The sequence below is a fragment of the Ambystoma mexicanum genome, chromosome 6p (genome assembly GCF_040938575.1).
Source record: "Ambystoma mexicanum isolate Mex_15411 chromosome 6p, UKY_AmexF1_1, whole genome shotgun sequence".
In the NCBI taxonomy this organism is placed as follows: domain Eukaryota; kingdom Metazoa; phylum Chordata; class Amphibia; order Caudata; family Ambystomatidae; genus Ambystoma; species Ambystoma mexicanum.
In genome coordinates, this window is record NC_090935.1 from 1142061825 (window position 1) to 1142077443 (window position 15619).

The 15619-nt window shown below is 43.9% G+C and overlaps 1 protein-coding gene across 1 annotated transcript in view; it reads right to left on the reverse strand.

The window, feature by feature from the left end:
* Positions 1–604: 604 nt before the first annotated feature.
* DMRT3 (doublesex and mab-3 related transcription factor 3) overlaps positions 605–15619 on the reverse strand; it is a 62222-nt gene continuing 47207 nt past the window's right edge. Inside the window, exon 2 of the mRNA XM_069625748.1 lies at positions 605–3109. Coding sequence (XP_069481849.1) covers positions 2148–3109 — 962 coding nt within the window. The 3' untranslated portion in view covers positions 605–2147. The remainder of the gene's footprint in view (positions 3110–15619) is intronic.

Genomic DNA, 15619 nt, shown 5'->3' on the forward strand with positions numbered 1-15619 from the left:
TTCGTCTAGTCTCATTTTTTTAACAGATGCCTTATTGGTGGAATTCCCTGCTATAAAATCGAATGGAAAAGATTGTTTTAAATTTATGGAGGATATCAATTTCATATTAGAACTTCATGAGTCCTTGCCTTGTTTTGTTCAGGAAATAAAGAACAAAGTCAAACTCTGAGATTGGCAACAAACTTGCAAACTTCTTAATATTTTGAAAACCATGTATGACTATGTTTCCAACCTCCCATTATATAATACCACGCGGAAATATATCATCTAATTACTAAGAAAATAAATTAGCTACCACTTTTGTTATGACATTGAATAAACTATGCTCCAAAGAAGTCATTGGGAGAAGATTTGGTATCACATGGAACCATTTGAACTGTAGATTTTGCCAGAACAAAGCACGCCTAGACACATAAAAGCGCCTTTTTTATTGAGTGCACAGCCACAGAGAGCAACAGAGTGAGTTTCTTTGGTTATTTTGGGAGAGAAGTAGATATCGTTGATGAGTTGTGGGCATGTTTACTTTCTGGCACGCAATGTCTCTTATAATAGCCACTTTTAGCTTTGCTTAACATGTGAAATGTGTAGATTTTAATGTGGTAGATTGACGGATTAACAATATTTCTTTGATGTATTATAGGTGATATACATTATTTTCGGTTTTTTGTTACTATTTCTTTGTTCTTGATTGTGATTGTTAATATTATGAAGGTTGTTTTTAACCCAAAGGACTATCAAAAAACAAGCATTAGCACAGCCAACAGTTTGGACTTGTGTAGAGGTATTAGATAGGCATTTGCCAGGCAGGGATATCCTATGCCCAGGTATTCACACCATTTTCCAGCTATTTCCATCTAATGTCAAGGTAGTACCATTACGGCAGTGCCTGGCAAATACCTATCCCATGCCGCAAAAATAGGCAAAATTGTGCAATATGTGTTCATATTGTGTTTCATGGCCCAGGCCTACCATAAGAGAGCTTGACTTGCCTGATGGTGGTTGAAGGCCTATTAGCCACAATTTGGTATGGGCTGCAAAACATAACAACAGTTATGTCATAGTTCAACGATTAGTTGCAAGAATTCCTATTCAATCACAACCTTTTGGCACAGCGACTGCATTAATTTCTTTTTTCACATTTAAAGTAGATCAACTGTATTATCCCTAGTTAACTCCTACTTTAAGTTGGTTTAATGTATCTTCTGTTACACTGCAGCCTACATTATTAGCTCTGATGCCCCCTTCACACTGTTGCTCTACACACACCACAAGGTCCGCGGAGTAGGCAGGTGTGGGGTGCAGGTGGTGTGCATGTGCTCTCACGGCATCGTCTACCGGATATCTGCCTCTTATCAGTATGCCCAAGTCAATCATGACAATATCTCAAGGGGAGAACCCGGGGCCACACACATTCCCTACACATGGCACACAAATATGCAGAAGAGCCTTGAGATGAACGTGTTTCTCCGAAAGCAATGACGTGCACCAAGCACATCATCTTTGTTTATTTCTTCTAGAGTCCTTAGCATGCTACATTAACCTGGAAATGTTTAACAGCGTGTTCATTTCACAAGACATTGCATGCAATTCACAACTGCCATGACTTTTACATTGACAATATTTATAAGTAAGTCCCGGCCACTTGGAAAGAATAATCCTCAGTGTTCTTGACTTTGCAAAGCCAGGCTTCAATAATACAGATTCAATTCATGAGTCCAGTCAGTTTAGTTTCAAGTGCAGGAAGACATGGAAGCAATAACAATCGGGACATGAAGATAACGATCTGCCGTGCCACATTTGCGATTGTGATACCCTTCTATGATAGTCCTGAAGAGTATGTTCTGCCGAAACTACATTCACATATGTGCATTATTTTAGCATTCATGGGATACTAGTTCAAGAAGGACAGCAAACTTTATTTTTGCATCTCAGTACGTGTTTTGATTCTTAGCTCAATTATGTGGTACCTTGTGCTCACTAAATACAGTCATTTGGATGTCCAGTCAAAGTGTAAAAATTGTAATAACTTAGGTTTATTGCTATATTACAATGTCAAGCTGAATGATAGTAATGCTTTATACAGGTTAATTTTAGTTTTTTTAAGACAAGTCAAAAGCAGACGTAACAGCAATGAATTGGGAGCTGTTTTATGAGGAAGTGTTGAGTATTCTGGAGTCTGACGAATCTGATCTTTCATCGTAGTCGTCTTCTGTGTAAACAGGCTGTTTGGACACAATGGGGCATCCATCATCTGGAACAGAGATCCTTGGATCCTCCGAAGGGCGAGTTGGGAGGACTGGGGAACTTCTAAACACACTGGCTGTGTTGCCGGAAAAAGGGCTGACATATTGGGACCTCAGCTGATACTGTTGCTGCAAAGTCATGGTGTTCCACAAGGTCACATCATTAGGAAGAAATGGACTGGCCTGATTCCTCGCCAAAGTATTTCTTAACATCAGAGGGTACCTTGGTGGTTGTGGGAAGGGATGTTGCAATGGGACTGCCAAAGGATTCGGCACAATGTTACTGGAGTCTGCAGAGAACCTCAAGGTGTCCGGCACTCTGAAGGCGGATCCAACAGACCATTTAGAGGAAGAAATTGGATAGGAGCTCAGAGCATGCTCGAAGATGTGCCCATTGGAAGGCAGTACAAGGCCATCTTGCTCTGCAGAAGTTCTGTCTCCAGCTATTGAAGAACGGCTGGACAGGAGGACCTCAACAGCACCAACCAGGTCACCCCCGCAGCCTTTCAGGATCAACTCAAGCACTGTCGGCTTTTGGGTTGGGAATATCTTTTTTAATACTTCCAGGGGTGGCCTATTGGCCTTCACACTGAATGGCAGTGAAACCATCCCAGATGGGCCTTCAATGAGGAGGTGGTTTGGCTCTGGCTGATACTTGGGACTGTCAGCGCTACTCTCCGTGCTCCCACCGTTCTTCTGCGCAGAGTAGCCACTTTCATCCACTGAAACTTCCTCAGGACTGTCTGGGCTGAAGCAGGCCTTTGCCTTAACCACATCCGGTGAGCTCCTTGTGTCTGCCTCTTTGTCACTGTAGGTATCAGCATTGTCTGTCCCACTGCTGTCCGCCATGCGCTCCTCAGACAGATCTGCAAAGAAAGAACAAACGGCTTACTTCACTGGTTGAATTTAATACACACATATAAAATGCCAGAGGTGCTGAGTAAGCATTGCTTTTGGCACAGTTAAACTTTACAAAAGGAATTGGGGGATTATGTAACAGTAATCAAGTAATCCTAGTGGCTACGAAATGATACAATTCCTTTTACTCTAGACAATACAATACAAATATTCTTTATTTCAGTGAGAAATCGCTGTAAAAGACAACATATCATACAGTCACAACAAACATAAAAGGACAATAAATTGAAAGTGGCAATTGCACCATTTGTTCTATACATCACACCAAGGAACAGCATTAAAATACCAGGCTAGAGGTTAGAAAGAATTTCTCTTTTCTTAAAAGCGAGTTTAAGAAATGTCACAATTGCCACAAAGACTGTGTGAGTAGGACATAGTTTCATCACAGATAGTTCCTATATTGAGCTGAATCTACATTGGTCTGAGCCATTTGAACCTATCGGATAAATATGTAGGACAATGAAAAATAAAATGCACTTTGCCCTCGATCTTGTTGGGACAGAAAGGACATGAGGATGAGGATGAAGAATTCTTGTCCCCTTTGGCAGTAAATTGAGCAAGGGGCAAGATTCCTAGGTAAAACTTGGTGAAAATACTTTTCAACTTGGGACTTGAGTGATAATCAAGATATGATTCCAGGCCCCAATTTCTCTGGACTAACACATAGTTGCCATGCTTCCTTCATAATAAGTGTTAATCATCATATTCTAGACAAAAGTAACTATCCAGAAAACAACATTGTTCATCTGGAGTGTTTAGCCATCAACGAATCGCAGTAATCAAAAGGAAAATAACTGGAAGCACCTTTATTTGATAAAGAACTTTTAGAAAGTCAATGTATAATCCCAAAAGAATGCTGTTTAGCATAATAAAAAACATGGTTTGGCCTTCAGTGTTGCTTTAAATTGGAAACACAGACGTTACTAATCTAAGGTTAATCAAAAGCCATATTTAAAACGCTGCACTTCACAGTCTTATTAATTAACTGAGTGTTGATGTAAACAATCAGAGGGACAATTAAATGTGTTACGTCAACATAAGAAAGTGTGTCACATTTTCTCAAATGGCGTCCATTGTAAACAGGAAAGTTGGCTTCTCCTTAACATTGCTAAAACTAAGTTGTTATTGGAGCGAATCTTACAGTCAACACATTGATGGCAATGTGAACCCCTTTACCTCAGTAGGTTTTAAATTACTATGCCAGGGCTATGACTGATGCAGGCACACATTATTTATTTACTCATTTATAAAGTGCACACAAACCCGTAGGCATCTAGGCTCTGTTACATGAGTTGAGTTACATATGGCCTGAAGCTAGTGAAAAAGCACACAGAGGTAGAGCAACAGTTACGTACAGAGTGTACAGAACATGAGGATCCTGGGGGCTAACCTTTCCATGTGTACAGGATTTAAGCAAAAAGCCAGGTTTTGAGGGCTCTACAGTTTTGCACTTCAGTCGGGCCACAAAATGAACTACTGAGTTACAGACACGTGAGATGCTATTAGTACTGTGGGGTGAAATAGCCCCTGGATGCGAGAAATAAATACCAAGCCTGCACAGACATAATGTCCCATATAATGCCTTGTACTTTCAAATCAGAAGGAAAGGAAATGTGCTAAAATAGCCAAATATGGAGAGATCCGAACTACCTTTTACAAAGAAAGTGAAAGGCACATGGCAAGGATATTTTGACTAATCCATAAAGAGCCTGAATGATATGTCCATGAAACAGCAGTCCACAGAACCCTCCATGGGATGTCAGAATTGTGTTCAGCAGTTGCTGTGAAATGGAGAACTTTCTTTCATGAACATTAAATAAAATGATGTAATTTTGTTTTTCCCTTTAAACTAAAAATATGCTCAGCAAAATGCTTGCCACCCTTGCAAAGTATGAGCATGGTTTCTGCCTATCACCAGCTCAGTTATTTGGACAATATTAAAGCAACACACATGTAATTTTAAAACTGTGTATTTTATAAGATGTCACTTTAAATGCATTTAAGCACGAGTCACAGGCTGTTTGGTGCAAGGGGCCGGGATGTTGATTTCTGCAATATGTGAAACCCAGCTCCCCTCCCTGTTGCCTGGGAGAGAGAGGTTTGGCTGCTTACTTGTCAGTGCCTCCCTTAGAAATAAAAGAAAATAATTACTTTTGAGATCAGAAACACAGTGGACCAGATAAGATTGGGTCTGGTCGGGCAGCCCTTGTGACCTCTGGGTCACAAAATGCACATAGAAAGTGCATTAGTGGCCATTAACTCTTGTAGGGCTGAGCTAATGTAAACACAGATCCCTCCCTTGACGTCATGTGCTCCAGGAGGGTGTGGGCCTAGCCAGATGAGGAGTGAGATTGCACATTGACTACAATGGAAGAAATGTATTTTATCATGTAAAATTGACAGTATTCATTACACCACAGTCATTGTAGGATTTTTGGAAAGATGACAGTAAAATCCTTTGGATCATCCCAAAACGATTTTTGTGGGATAAACACAACTGAAGTTATTCATGAAAATGTGATGTGGCCCTCCTTGTGAATTCCAGAGACATGAACATTTGATAAAACATTTCAATCATAATTCCTATGACGCCCGTAAAATGCCATGTTTTTCAAGGTTATGGTTCTGGAGTAAATTAAGAAAAACTGTAGCTCTCCAGAGGAATGACATACAGACGTCTGATTAGTGTCATTTGACTCGCAGTGAAATATGGTTGTCAAAATTGTATTCATACATGTAATGTTATGGAAGTTAAGGGTACTTGCCAGGTAGTGAGATTTTAAGTGCAAAAACATGACCAAGCCCACCTGTCAAAGTAAGATGATGAAGTGCTCTCCTCCCCTAGTGTCCCAAAGCACTCCCACATTCCTTTGTCCGATCAGCACACAGGGGGAGTGGGGTAGGGAGCATTAACCAATCCCTTTCACGAGAATAATGACACATTAGTGATGTCATTTGCCTTATAACTAAGCCAACTTGCCTCAGAGCAGGACTTTTTGCCACTAACCCGAGGTGACCAGCTGTCGAAGTCTGGCGTGAACATCTCAGCCGAGAGAGTCCTAATCTTGCAGAGGAGCCAGGAGACTTAGAAGCTGACCTGAGACCCCTTAGCGGACTCAGCAGAGACCTTGACAGAACCCCTTTTGCTCTCCCAGCAGTGCCCTGATGCTCCCTGATGTCCAGCCCTCTAAGTAGAACTAAACCCCAAAAGCCTTAGAGTGTGTAGGCCCTGTAAGCTTTCACCATTGTCTTAGTCATTTCGCCATTGAAAAATCCCCTGTTTGCCTGTGTATTTAGTTATTTTCCAATTGGAAAATCCCCTGTTGGCCTGTGTATTCGAAACCAACCATCTTTGCCCAGTGTATTGTGAGCCGGTATAGTCATAAAGAGTTTCCCAAAAGAATGAATCCCATTGTGATCTGCAAAACGAATTTGTCCATGTGTTTCAATAGTGCTCAGCAAAATGAATTTCCATTTGCATTTCCTTTCCCATTGCATCTGTCATCCCAACCCAAAAATGATGTTCCCATTCTGTTCTGACCATAATCCTAAAGCCTTGTGTGTTATGGTCAGGTGCAGCAAAATTAATTTTCCCCTTACCTTTCTTACTGTCACATTGTTTCTGTGAATCACAACCCAAAACCGATTTTTCCATTGTGTGCTGACTAATATTCCCCAAAGTCCTGCCCGTCCTTTTGGTGTAACAAAACGAATTTCCCATTTCTTTCTATGCTTTCTCACTGCAACTGTGTTAGGGAACTGTAAGTCAATTTTCCCATTCTGTTCTGACCATAATCCTAAAAGCCCTGTGTGTTATTATCAGGTGTAGCAAAACGAATTTGTCCCATTGTGTATCTTTCTTCCCTATTGGTTCTGTGACCTACAATTCCTAAATCCGATTTTTCCCTTGTGTTCCTTACTCCTTGCCACTGCCTTCCATTCTCCTTTTGATGTTTGGAGGGTGAGGGTTGCTGGGACAAAAGTATCACTTTCCTGTCTGTTTGCATTCATTCTCCTGGTGTGCTTTGAACTGTTGTCTGCTTGTATTGGGGGTCAGGGGGCGTAAAAGGTAGCTATTGTAAATGCATAGTCTGGTGTCAGCTCTGTGGTGGTACTATACTAAAAAGGATATGTTGTCTTTGTGTTGCACACAACATTGGTGGCTGCTGTAATCTGTGGTTCTAATTTACTTAAATAAATAAATTAATAAATATCTTGTTAATACACACCCGCTTGGTTCCTAGTCCATTGTGGCACTGGGTGTTTGTTGAGGTTGTGTGCGCGACGGGAAAAGGCCACACCATAGTGAACCAATTAAAAACTCATAATGATTTGTTGTGCACCACATTCATTGTAGGGGAAGGAGCACCCTGACTTGATTGTGACAGTACAATAAACCGCGACAGTACACTTTTTAGTTGGTGCTCAAAGAGCCACAGCACTTTCTACAATTTTAAAACAACTAAACTAGCCACTGTTGGTTAAATTAACCGAAATTAAAACTTTTCAACTTGGCACATTGTGACAGCCCTTCAATTTGGCCCAATGACTGGTGAAAAAACAGAACAATACTGTAATGTCAAAGACAATTGGGCCTGATTTACAACGCATTTTTCAATGGCATTGCACCATGTGAAACGTTTTTGTAAATCAGGCCGTTTGTGTGTACTTGGACCCAAAATGTGGAACGCATTTGGCACTACAATAGGAACCAAGAGTTTGTTCATCAATCAGTAAAGCCCCCTTTCCTGGCCACTTTCAGCAACATCTAATTCCTGAGGTATCATCACAAGATGGCAGCATTGTTTAATGCAGTTCCCGCTATTACACGGAGTAAAAACTTCCTGCTACGTGCACTTGTTGCTTTTTGCTAAGTTCAATAATCAGTCAGAAGGTCGTTTCTTGTGAATTTGCCACAATACAGGATCCCATCACAGATGTTTTACACAGGATGACCACTTAGGATGTAGAATTGAAATTCACATTGACTTTTTGTACCTCTGCAATAGCAGTTATGGGCCACTCTTCAATTCGACTTTATAAGAATGAGGGTGAAATTCTGAAATCTCGTTTGATAGAATGAGGTTACCCACATGAACCAAATAAATTGCTCAATAAACCCGGCGCGGCGGACTGAGCCTATGCCTTCAGTGAAGGTGAAGGAGAACATCGCCGGTGCTTTTCCTTTGGTGTTTGTGAGCACCTTTAGTATGCACAGTAATGTCATCAGGAAATTAGTTCTGCTAAACTGGCATATCTTCCAGACAAATTGTTTGTTTACCATTTACTAAACCTCTGTTTTCACTCAGAAAAGGGAAAAACCTACAGGAGGCGTTAGTAAAATCCTAAAAACAGCTCCCAGAAATGGCCATCTAGGCACCCTGTTTGGCTTGCGGAACATGGCCACGATCAAAGGACTTAACCTTTGTGCCATTTGTAGTGCATGTGCACTTTGAATGAATCTGATCATTTGCAATCAAGTCACAAAGACTGCGCTCTAAGCCCCCGCACTACTTGCCTTTCTATGTATGGTATCTACCATGCGGCCAGCTGTGTACAGGCAAGACAATCTGACAAGTGACCGTACGGCTCCGTTCTAGAGTTAGGACCAAAACATCTCATGGCCTCGATGGTCCAACATTACTGTGTGAATGACCAACAGCCAATGATGTAATTCGGTTTGCCCTAGGAAAGCACACCGAGGTCAGAGGGATGGTTTCCCTGGATATGAAACTGGTAGAACGCCAGCAGAGTTTCCGGTAGAATCTACACGTGTTTAAATGAGCCAATGGGATGGAGTGTGCTGCCTTCCTGCCTCTTGTGGTGTTCAGTGAGTCGATGCAGTTCCCACCAGGAGTGTTGGTTTTGATGGCTGCCCTGTTTGTCCAGCTGTAGTTGCTGGCATGTACACATTGAAGCAAAGCGCTTGGTTTCCTTGTTGCAGCAGCTCAAGTGATCTTTTTGACCCTCATCACAGGAACAGACCTGGGTTTCCCTCGTCATAATCCTATTTGTTGTTATTTATTCAATTCATACCCGCTGTAGGTTTGAGCGTTGATTCTTGGGGTGGACTTTTTAAGACATAGAGTTAGTATAATTTGATAGATTTTAATGTCATTCTTTAATTAGGATTCGCAGTGAACTTGCTTACATCCCTGTTTATCACATGGAGCCTCTGGAAAACGAATTCCCCAATCTCTGCCAATGTGAAGCAAGGGGTGGAATAAAGTGCTGTGACAAAGGGCGGCAGGTAGAAGAAACCGTCCTATGCCTCAAGCTTGCAGGGGCCTCGCATGGGGCCATATTGTCACCGCCTTACCGTCCTTGCTTGCCGTCCTAGACCAGGTCATGCAATATATCACGGGGCAGCAGGAGCGAATACACCAGCCGAGAGAATTAATTAACACCTAACTCTGAACGTATGTGCGCGGTAGCGGGCACGTTACAGGGGGCCTTGCTGGCCACATCCATCTAGTGTCCACTCCCTTGGTCATTAACACCTCTAATCACCTTCCAGCAGCAACATGGCAGGGTGCAGGCTGTCTACAAAAGGAGCGTGACTGCTGCTCCCATTGGGCCCCTTTCTCGGCTGGGTTTTTCAATAGAGATCACCTCCCCGCCACCTGGACGCTCTGCAGCCTGCGTGATCCACCTGGACAGGCTGCATCCCACATGGACTCTGGCCTTAGTCCTGTTGGCGACCATCCCATCCCAACTGCCTTATCTAGTTTGCAGGAGAAAGCGTGCCCGGGGAGTTATTCTGTAGGTATTTCTCATGTGGTTCGTGGCCACCTGATGTGTTGGGGGTAGAAGTGAACAGTGATTGGTCCAGGAGCTCTATTTTGGGGCGGGGGGAGCATGTAAAGTTGCTGATAACATAGATAAAGGTTGCACTATATATAGGTAATTCAGAAAGAGCGGGTGGGGTGTGAGGGAAAACATGGAGCTCACTTGTATTTAATTCACCTGTGCAGCAGAGATGCGTGAGCGAACATCAGGTTGCGGGCTCCGGTCCGATAGAACATAGGGTTGAGCACTTGTGTTATATCCTCTTCCCTCGTCTTGCATGTGTGAATGAGGTCACTATTAGAATGTTGTGTGAGTGGTTGGAATGTGTACTTACAACAGCTTCTTCCACTCCAGGCAGATGAAGAATGTAAGCCTGGGTGGTGGGTACTAGTGGGCCGCCTCTGGGGCTGTGCCCCTAACTGAACTCCTATCGTGTTACATCTTAATAAAAGGAACTTGTACAAACCTACATGATGTCTGGAAGATCCCTCCTTGCAACAACTGTTTATAGGGGGGGTGGGGTGGGGTGTGTGGGTGTGTGTGTGTACCATGTAAGTCAGTGCATCTAACACCACTATCATTGCTCAGTGTGTTAATGCAAATTAGGGTTACAGAGATCTTTGTTCCATGTCCATCATTCCTTTGGTGTTTTTCTTGGATCATATGGACATGGTGCTGCAAGAGATTTGGCAATAAGCTGTGGGTTACATGCTCCGGGGGTTTACGGGCCTGAGCACCAATTACACGTATCTATGTGTATCGTGTAAGACAGTGAATTGACCACTATTATCATACCTCCATGGGCTAATAGTAATTCTGCAGAGATCTATGGGCAAAGAGATATTTCTTCAGCAGCCTTCAGACCATTGGTGTTTCCATGGAGCCAAATGAAAATAATTGTGCCTGTGCCCAGAAGAAACACACAACGCCTGCACACGCATTCAGAGCATCACCGCGAATGTGCGACGGGGCACCCTTGGAGCCAGCGGCATCCATCCCCATCCTGCTTCCGGTCTAGTGACTTGTGAACCAGGAGATCAACCGAGGAGAAGGCTGCGATGCAAAACCACTGTCGTAGCTCAATGGGGTAATGCAACTTCTTCCGAGCTCAGAGCGTACCGAATGTTTGGTTCAGTGCCAGACACACCTTTGAATGCCATGTTCAAAATTAACATTCCCCCGCAAACTTTGATGATAGCAATTTAAGAGGAAAAATACACTTTGCACAGTTCCATGAATCTTGATGTGTGTCAGCAGTGCAAATTCCCTTTTCAGCAGTGCAAATTCCCTTTTCAGCAGTGCAAAGTCACTTTTCAGCAGTGCAAAGTCACTTTTCAGCAGTGCAAAATCACTTTGAACCATGCAAAAAATTCCATGAATCAGGCCCTAAATCCCCAGCACAAACACACGCACACCACACACCTCAAACCCCTACACATATAGTCAAACTCAACAAACACACACACACCCACAGACAGTAATCCCCAGCTAGGTGCACATAGACTGTGCCCGGCCGCCCTCCAACAGTACACTCAGAATATGCCTACACTCCACCCCACCCTCCCACCACTCACTCAACACACCACACTCTCAGAACATAGGTGCTAACAATACTTACATACAATTCACACAAAATAAAGGGAGTGAGAAAGCACACAGATGACACATGGTGGGAATATGGGTAATTACAGTAAGTGCTTAACTTCAGACACCACACGCTACGAATGAAAATAAGTACAATACGAATATACAAGAGATGCAGAACATGTGTGACCATGGACACGACGCTCCAGATGAAATAGGAAAAAACGACAGGCAATATACTAACACATCCCACAAAGTGAGACCAGAATATGAGCAAGAACACACAGGCTTTACACGCAGGATTCAGCTAAGCACAGAGTTAAGATTAAAATCTAAGAAAATGCAAAAGTCTACACATTTATGCAATGCCAACGTTAAGGTTACTACAAACACTCAGTGGAAATTAAAATTCCTCAAGCATACAAAAGAAACCTGAACTCATACTACAAAACTATTTCCCAGAACTCACTTGAAGTGCTTGGTAGGTTATAGGACTACTGCAGTCTAGTCCAGTCATGCTATGCAGTGTAAATTTCAGAGAATGCAGTGTTAGGCCACTCTTTTTTTCACAGTGTCTTTCGCATGCTTGGTACTTCCACTGCGCTTTCCAGAAGGACACCCCTGCGATCCCCTTCTTTCGCAATACATTCGATCTGCCTTGGTGCTTTGGCTACGGTTCACAGTAAGCAGCGCCAGGACTCCCTTTTGCCCACCATGGCTTAGGGATGCTGTGGCATTTTGACTACATGTCTATGGAATGCAGAGTCATGCCCACCTTGTGAATGCCTACCCCAGGATCTCCCTTTCTCTTAGCGTTGTCCCTGTACCTTCTCATTTTATTTCTTTTCCGCTTGCGGCACTCAAGCAACTGCCACTTGGCCCTTTCCCTTGCGCCGGAGGCCGTCCACACCTCAGCTTCCCTTGCTCCGCCTGCAGTCTCCATGCTCCTCCCTCCAGTGGCTCCTGGATGTCTCCTCGCTGCTCTGCTGACTTCCCGGAACGCACCCAGCAACCATGCTTCCTCTTGGACCCATCCCAACCAACCACTGAGCGCCTCCTCTTCGCAGCATTCTCTGGACCAATGCTCGTTCAGGGTGTGTCGTCACTTCCTAGTTTCCAAAGCTTCTCTTTGCTGCCCGCGTTCCCCCGCTTCTTAGAATCAGGAATTCACATGTTTTGGGGGGAGTCGCATAGCCAGCTCTCGCTGCTCTCATTGGCTACGGGTCCTTTACCTCTTCCACATTCCCCAGAATTCTCTGCTCCTGAGTTATATTCATAAGCTCTAGGGAAGGTAGACTATGGAGCCGCCGGCCCCCAGCATGGATCACATTGTACTTTCTGTGGTGGTCAGAGGTCAGTGTTTCTGCTTCCACCAGGGTCTGCATGCAACCGATCATTTCCATTTCGCAGGTATTGATGTAGGCACTTTGTCACACACCCATTTTATGCGCAGTTCCACGTGCATGTGCCGTTCATAACATGCATGTTTTCTTTTATCAAACACGGAGCACGTAACAGGAAGCCATGGTCCTATCCTTAAGCGCACGTCCACAAAAAAAATAATTTGATGACAATACACCTCTGCTACCCTAGCATAATAAAAATAACTGCTCCATCCATGTACCCTCAAAATGTTGCGTTATGTTGCGTGGGATTTTAATGGGGCACCTCTTGTGGCACTGAACACATTTTGCAAAAGAAATGCCATTTCGCCTATGTGTACATTATTTTTTATTATGTACAGACAAAAAATTAAGATAAACGGTCATCTTGTTAAATGCACTTCTATCCCAAAAAAAACCTTACATGACGAGCCAGACCCCATGTTATATGACCTTGGCTAATAAACACTACGGAAAAGTATAGCTAATGATGAAAGCATGGTAAAGTACAGTTTCCAATATGTTGTTTCCTGGAAAAACTATTAATAGGAACCCTTTTTATGCAGATTACTAATCATGTTCTCATTATGCTAAGAAATAGGACGCACATACAGTTACCACTTATCTATAATACATGTTTAGCTAATAAGTAGCACAATTTAAGAATATCATTTCCCAAGAGGAAAGAAAAACATGAAGCTATAAACCATCCTCTGGCGTGCCTTCTCTGTGAAAGATGATGAGCTAAAGACTCTGGGCAAGTCTCTCGTAACCAGGACTAATGTCTGGCAGAGAGACTCCCAGGACCCCCCCCCCCTTGTCAATTTGCATATTCAAGTAACTTTGGGTCTCACCCTAAGTTACTAGGGGAATCCAGACGTGGACCCCTTGCTCACTATTCTTAGAGAGGCACAGCTCCTCCCTACTGATGAGGTCCAACCAGACTGAAACACGTGTCTGGGGATGCTGTTGGTACTCTTGTTCAGAGGAGAATTGCCTAGCATTTCGGTGCTGGACTGCCCCAGGGCAGGACAAAGACTGATATGTTTGGGATATTTCTTCTCTGTGAAAGATGATGAGCTAAAGACTCTGGGCAAGTCTCTCATAATGAGGACTAATGTCTGGCAGAGAGACTCCCAGGACCCCCCCTTGTCAATTTGCATATTCAAGTAACTTTGGGTCTCACCCTAAATTACTAGGGGAATCCAGACGTGGACCCCTTGCTCACTATTCTTGGAGAGGCACAGCTCCTCCCTACTGATGAGGTCCAACCAGACCGAAACACGTGTCTGGGGATGCTGTTGGTACTCTTGTTCAGAGGAGAATTGCCTAGCATTTCGGTGCTGGACTGCCCCAGGGCAGGACAAAGACTGATATGTTTGGGATATTTCTTCTCTGTGAAAGATGATGAGCTAAAGACTCTGGGCAAGTCTCTCATAACCAGGACTAATGTCTGGCAGAGAGACTCCCAGGACCCCTCCTTGTCAATTTGCATATTCAAGTAACTTTGGGTCTCTCCCTAAGTTACTAGGGGAATCCAGACGTGGACCCCTTGCTCACTATTCTTAGAGAGGCACAGCTCCTCCCTACTGATGAGGTCCAACCAGACCGAAACACGTGTCTGGGGATGCTGTTGGTACTCTTGTTCAGAGGAGAATTGCCTAGCATTTCGGTGCTGGACTGCCCCAGGGCAGGACAAAGACTGATATGTTTGGGATATTTCTTCTCTGTGAAAGATGATGAGCTAAAGACTCTGGGCAAGTCTCTCGTAACCAGGACTAATGTCTGGCAGAGAGACTCCCAGGACCCCCCCTTGTCAATTTGCATATTCAAGTAACTTTGGGTCTCACCCTAAGTTACTAGGGGAATCCAGACGTGGACCCCTTGCTCACTATTCTTAGAGAGGCACAGCTCCTCCCTACTGATGAGGTCCAACCAGACCGAAACACGTGTCTGGGGATGCTGTTGGTACTCTTGTTCAGAGGAGAATTGCCTAGCATTTCGGTGCTGGACTGCCCCAGGGCAGGACAAAGATTGATATGTTTGGGATATTTCTTCTCTGTGAAAGATGATGAGCTAAAGACTCTGGGCAAGTCTCTCGTAACCAGGACTAATGTCTGGCAGAGAGACTCCCAGGACCCCCCCTTGTCAATTTGCATATTCAAGTAACTTTGGGTCTCACCCTAAGTTACTAGGGGAATCCAGACGTGGACCCCTTGCTCACTATTCTTAGAGAGGCACAGCTCCTCCCTACTGATGAGGTCCAACCAGACCGAAACACGTGTCTGGGGATGCTGTTGGTACTTTTGTTCAGAGGAGAATTGCCTAGCATTTCGGTGCTGGACTGCCCCAGGGCAGGACAAAGACTGATATGTTTGGGATATTTCTTCTCTGTGAAAGATGATGAGCTAAAGACTCTGGGCAAGTCTCTCGTAACCAGGACTAATGTCTGGCAGAGAGACTCCCAGGACCCCCCCTTGTCAATTTGCATATTCAAGTAACTTTGGGTCTCACCCTAAGTTACTAGGGGAATCCAGACGTGGACCCCTTGCTCACTATTCTTAGAGAGGCCCAGCTCCTCCCTACTGATGAGGTCCAACCAGACCGAAACACGTGTCTGGGGATGCTGTTGGTACTCTTGTTCAGAGGAGAATTGCCTAGCATTTCGGTGCTGAACTGCCGCAGGGCAGGACAAAGACTGAT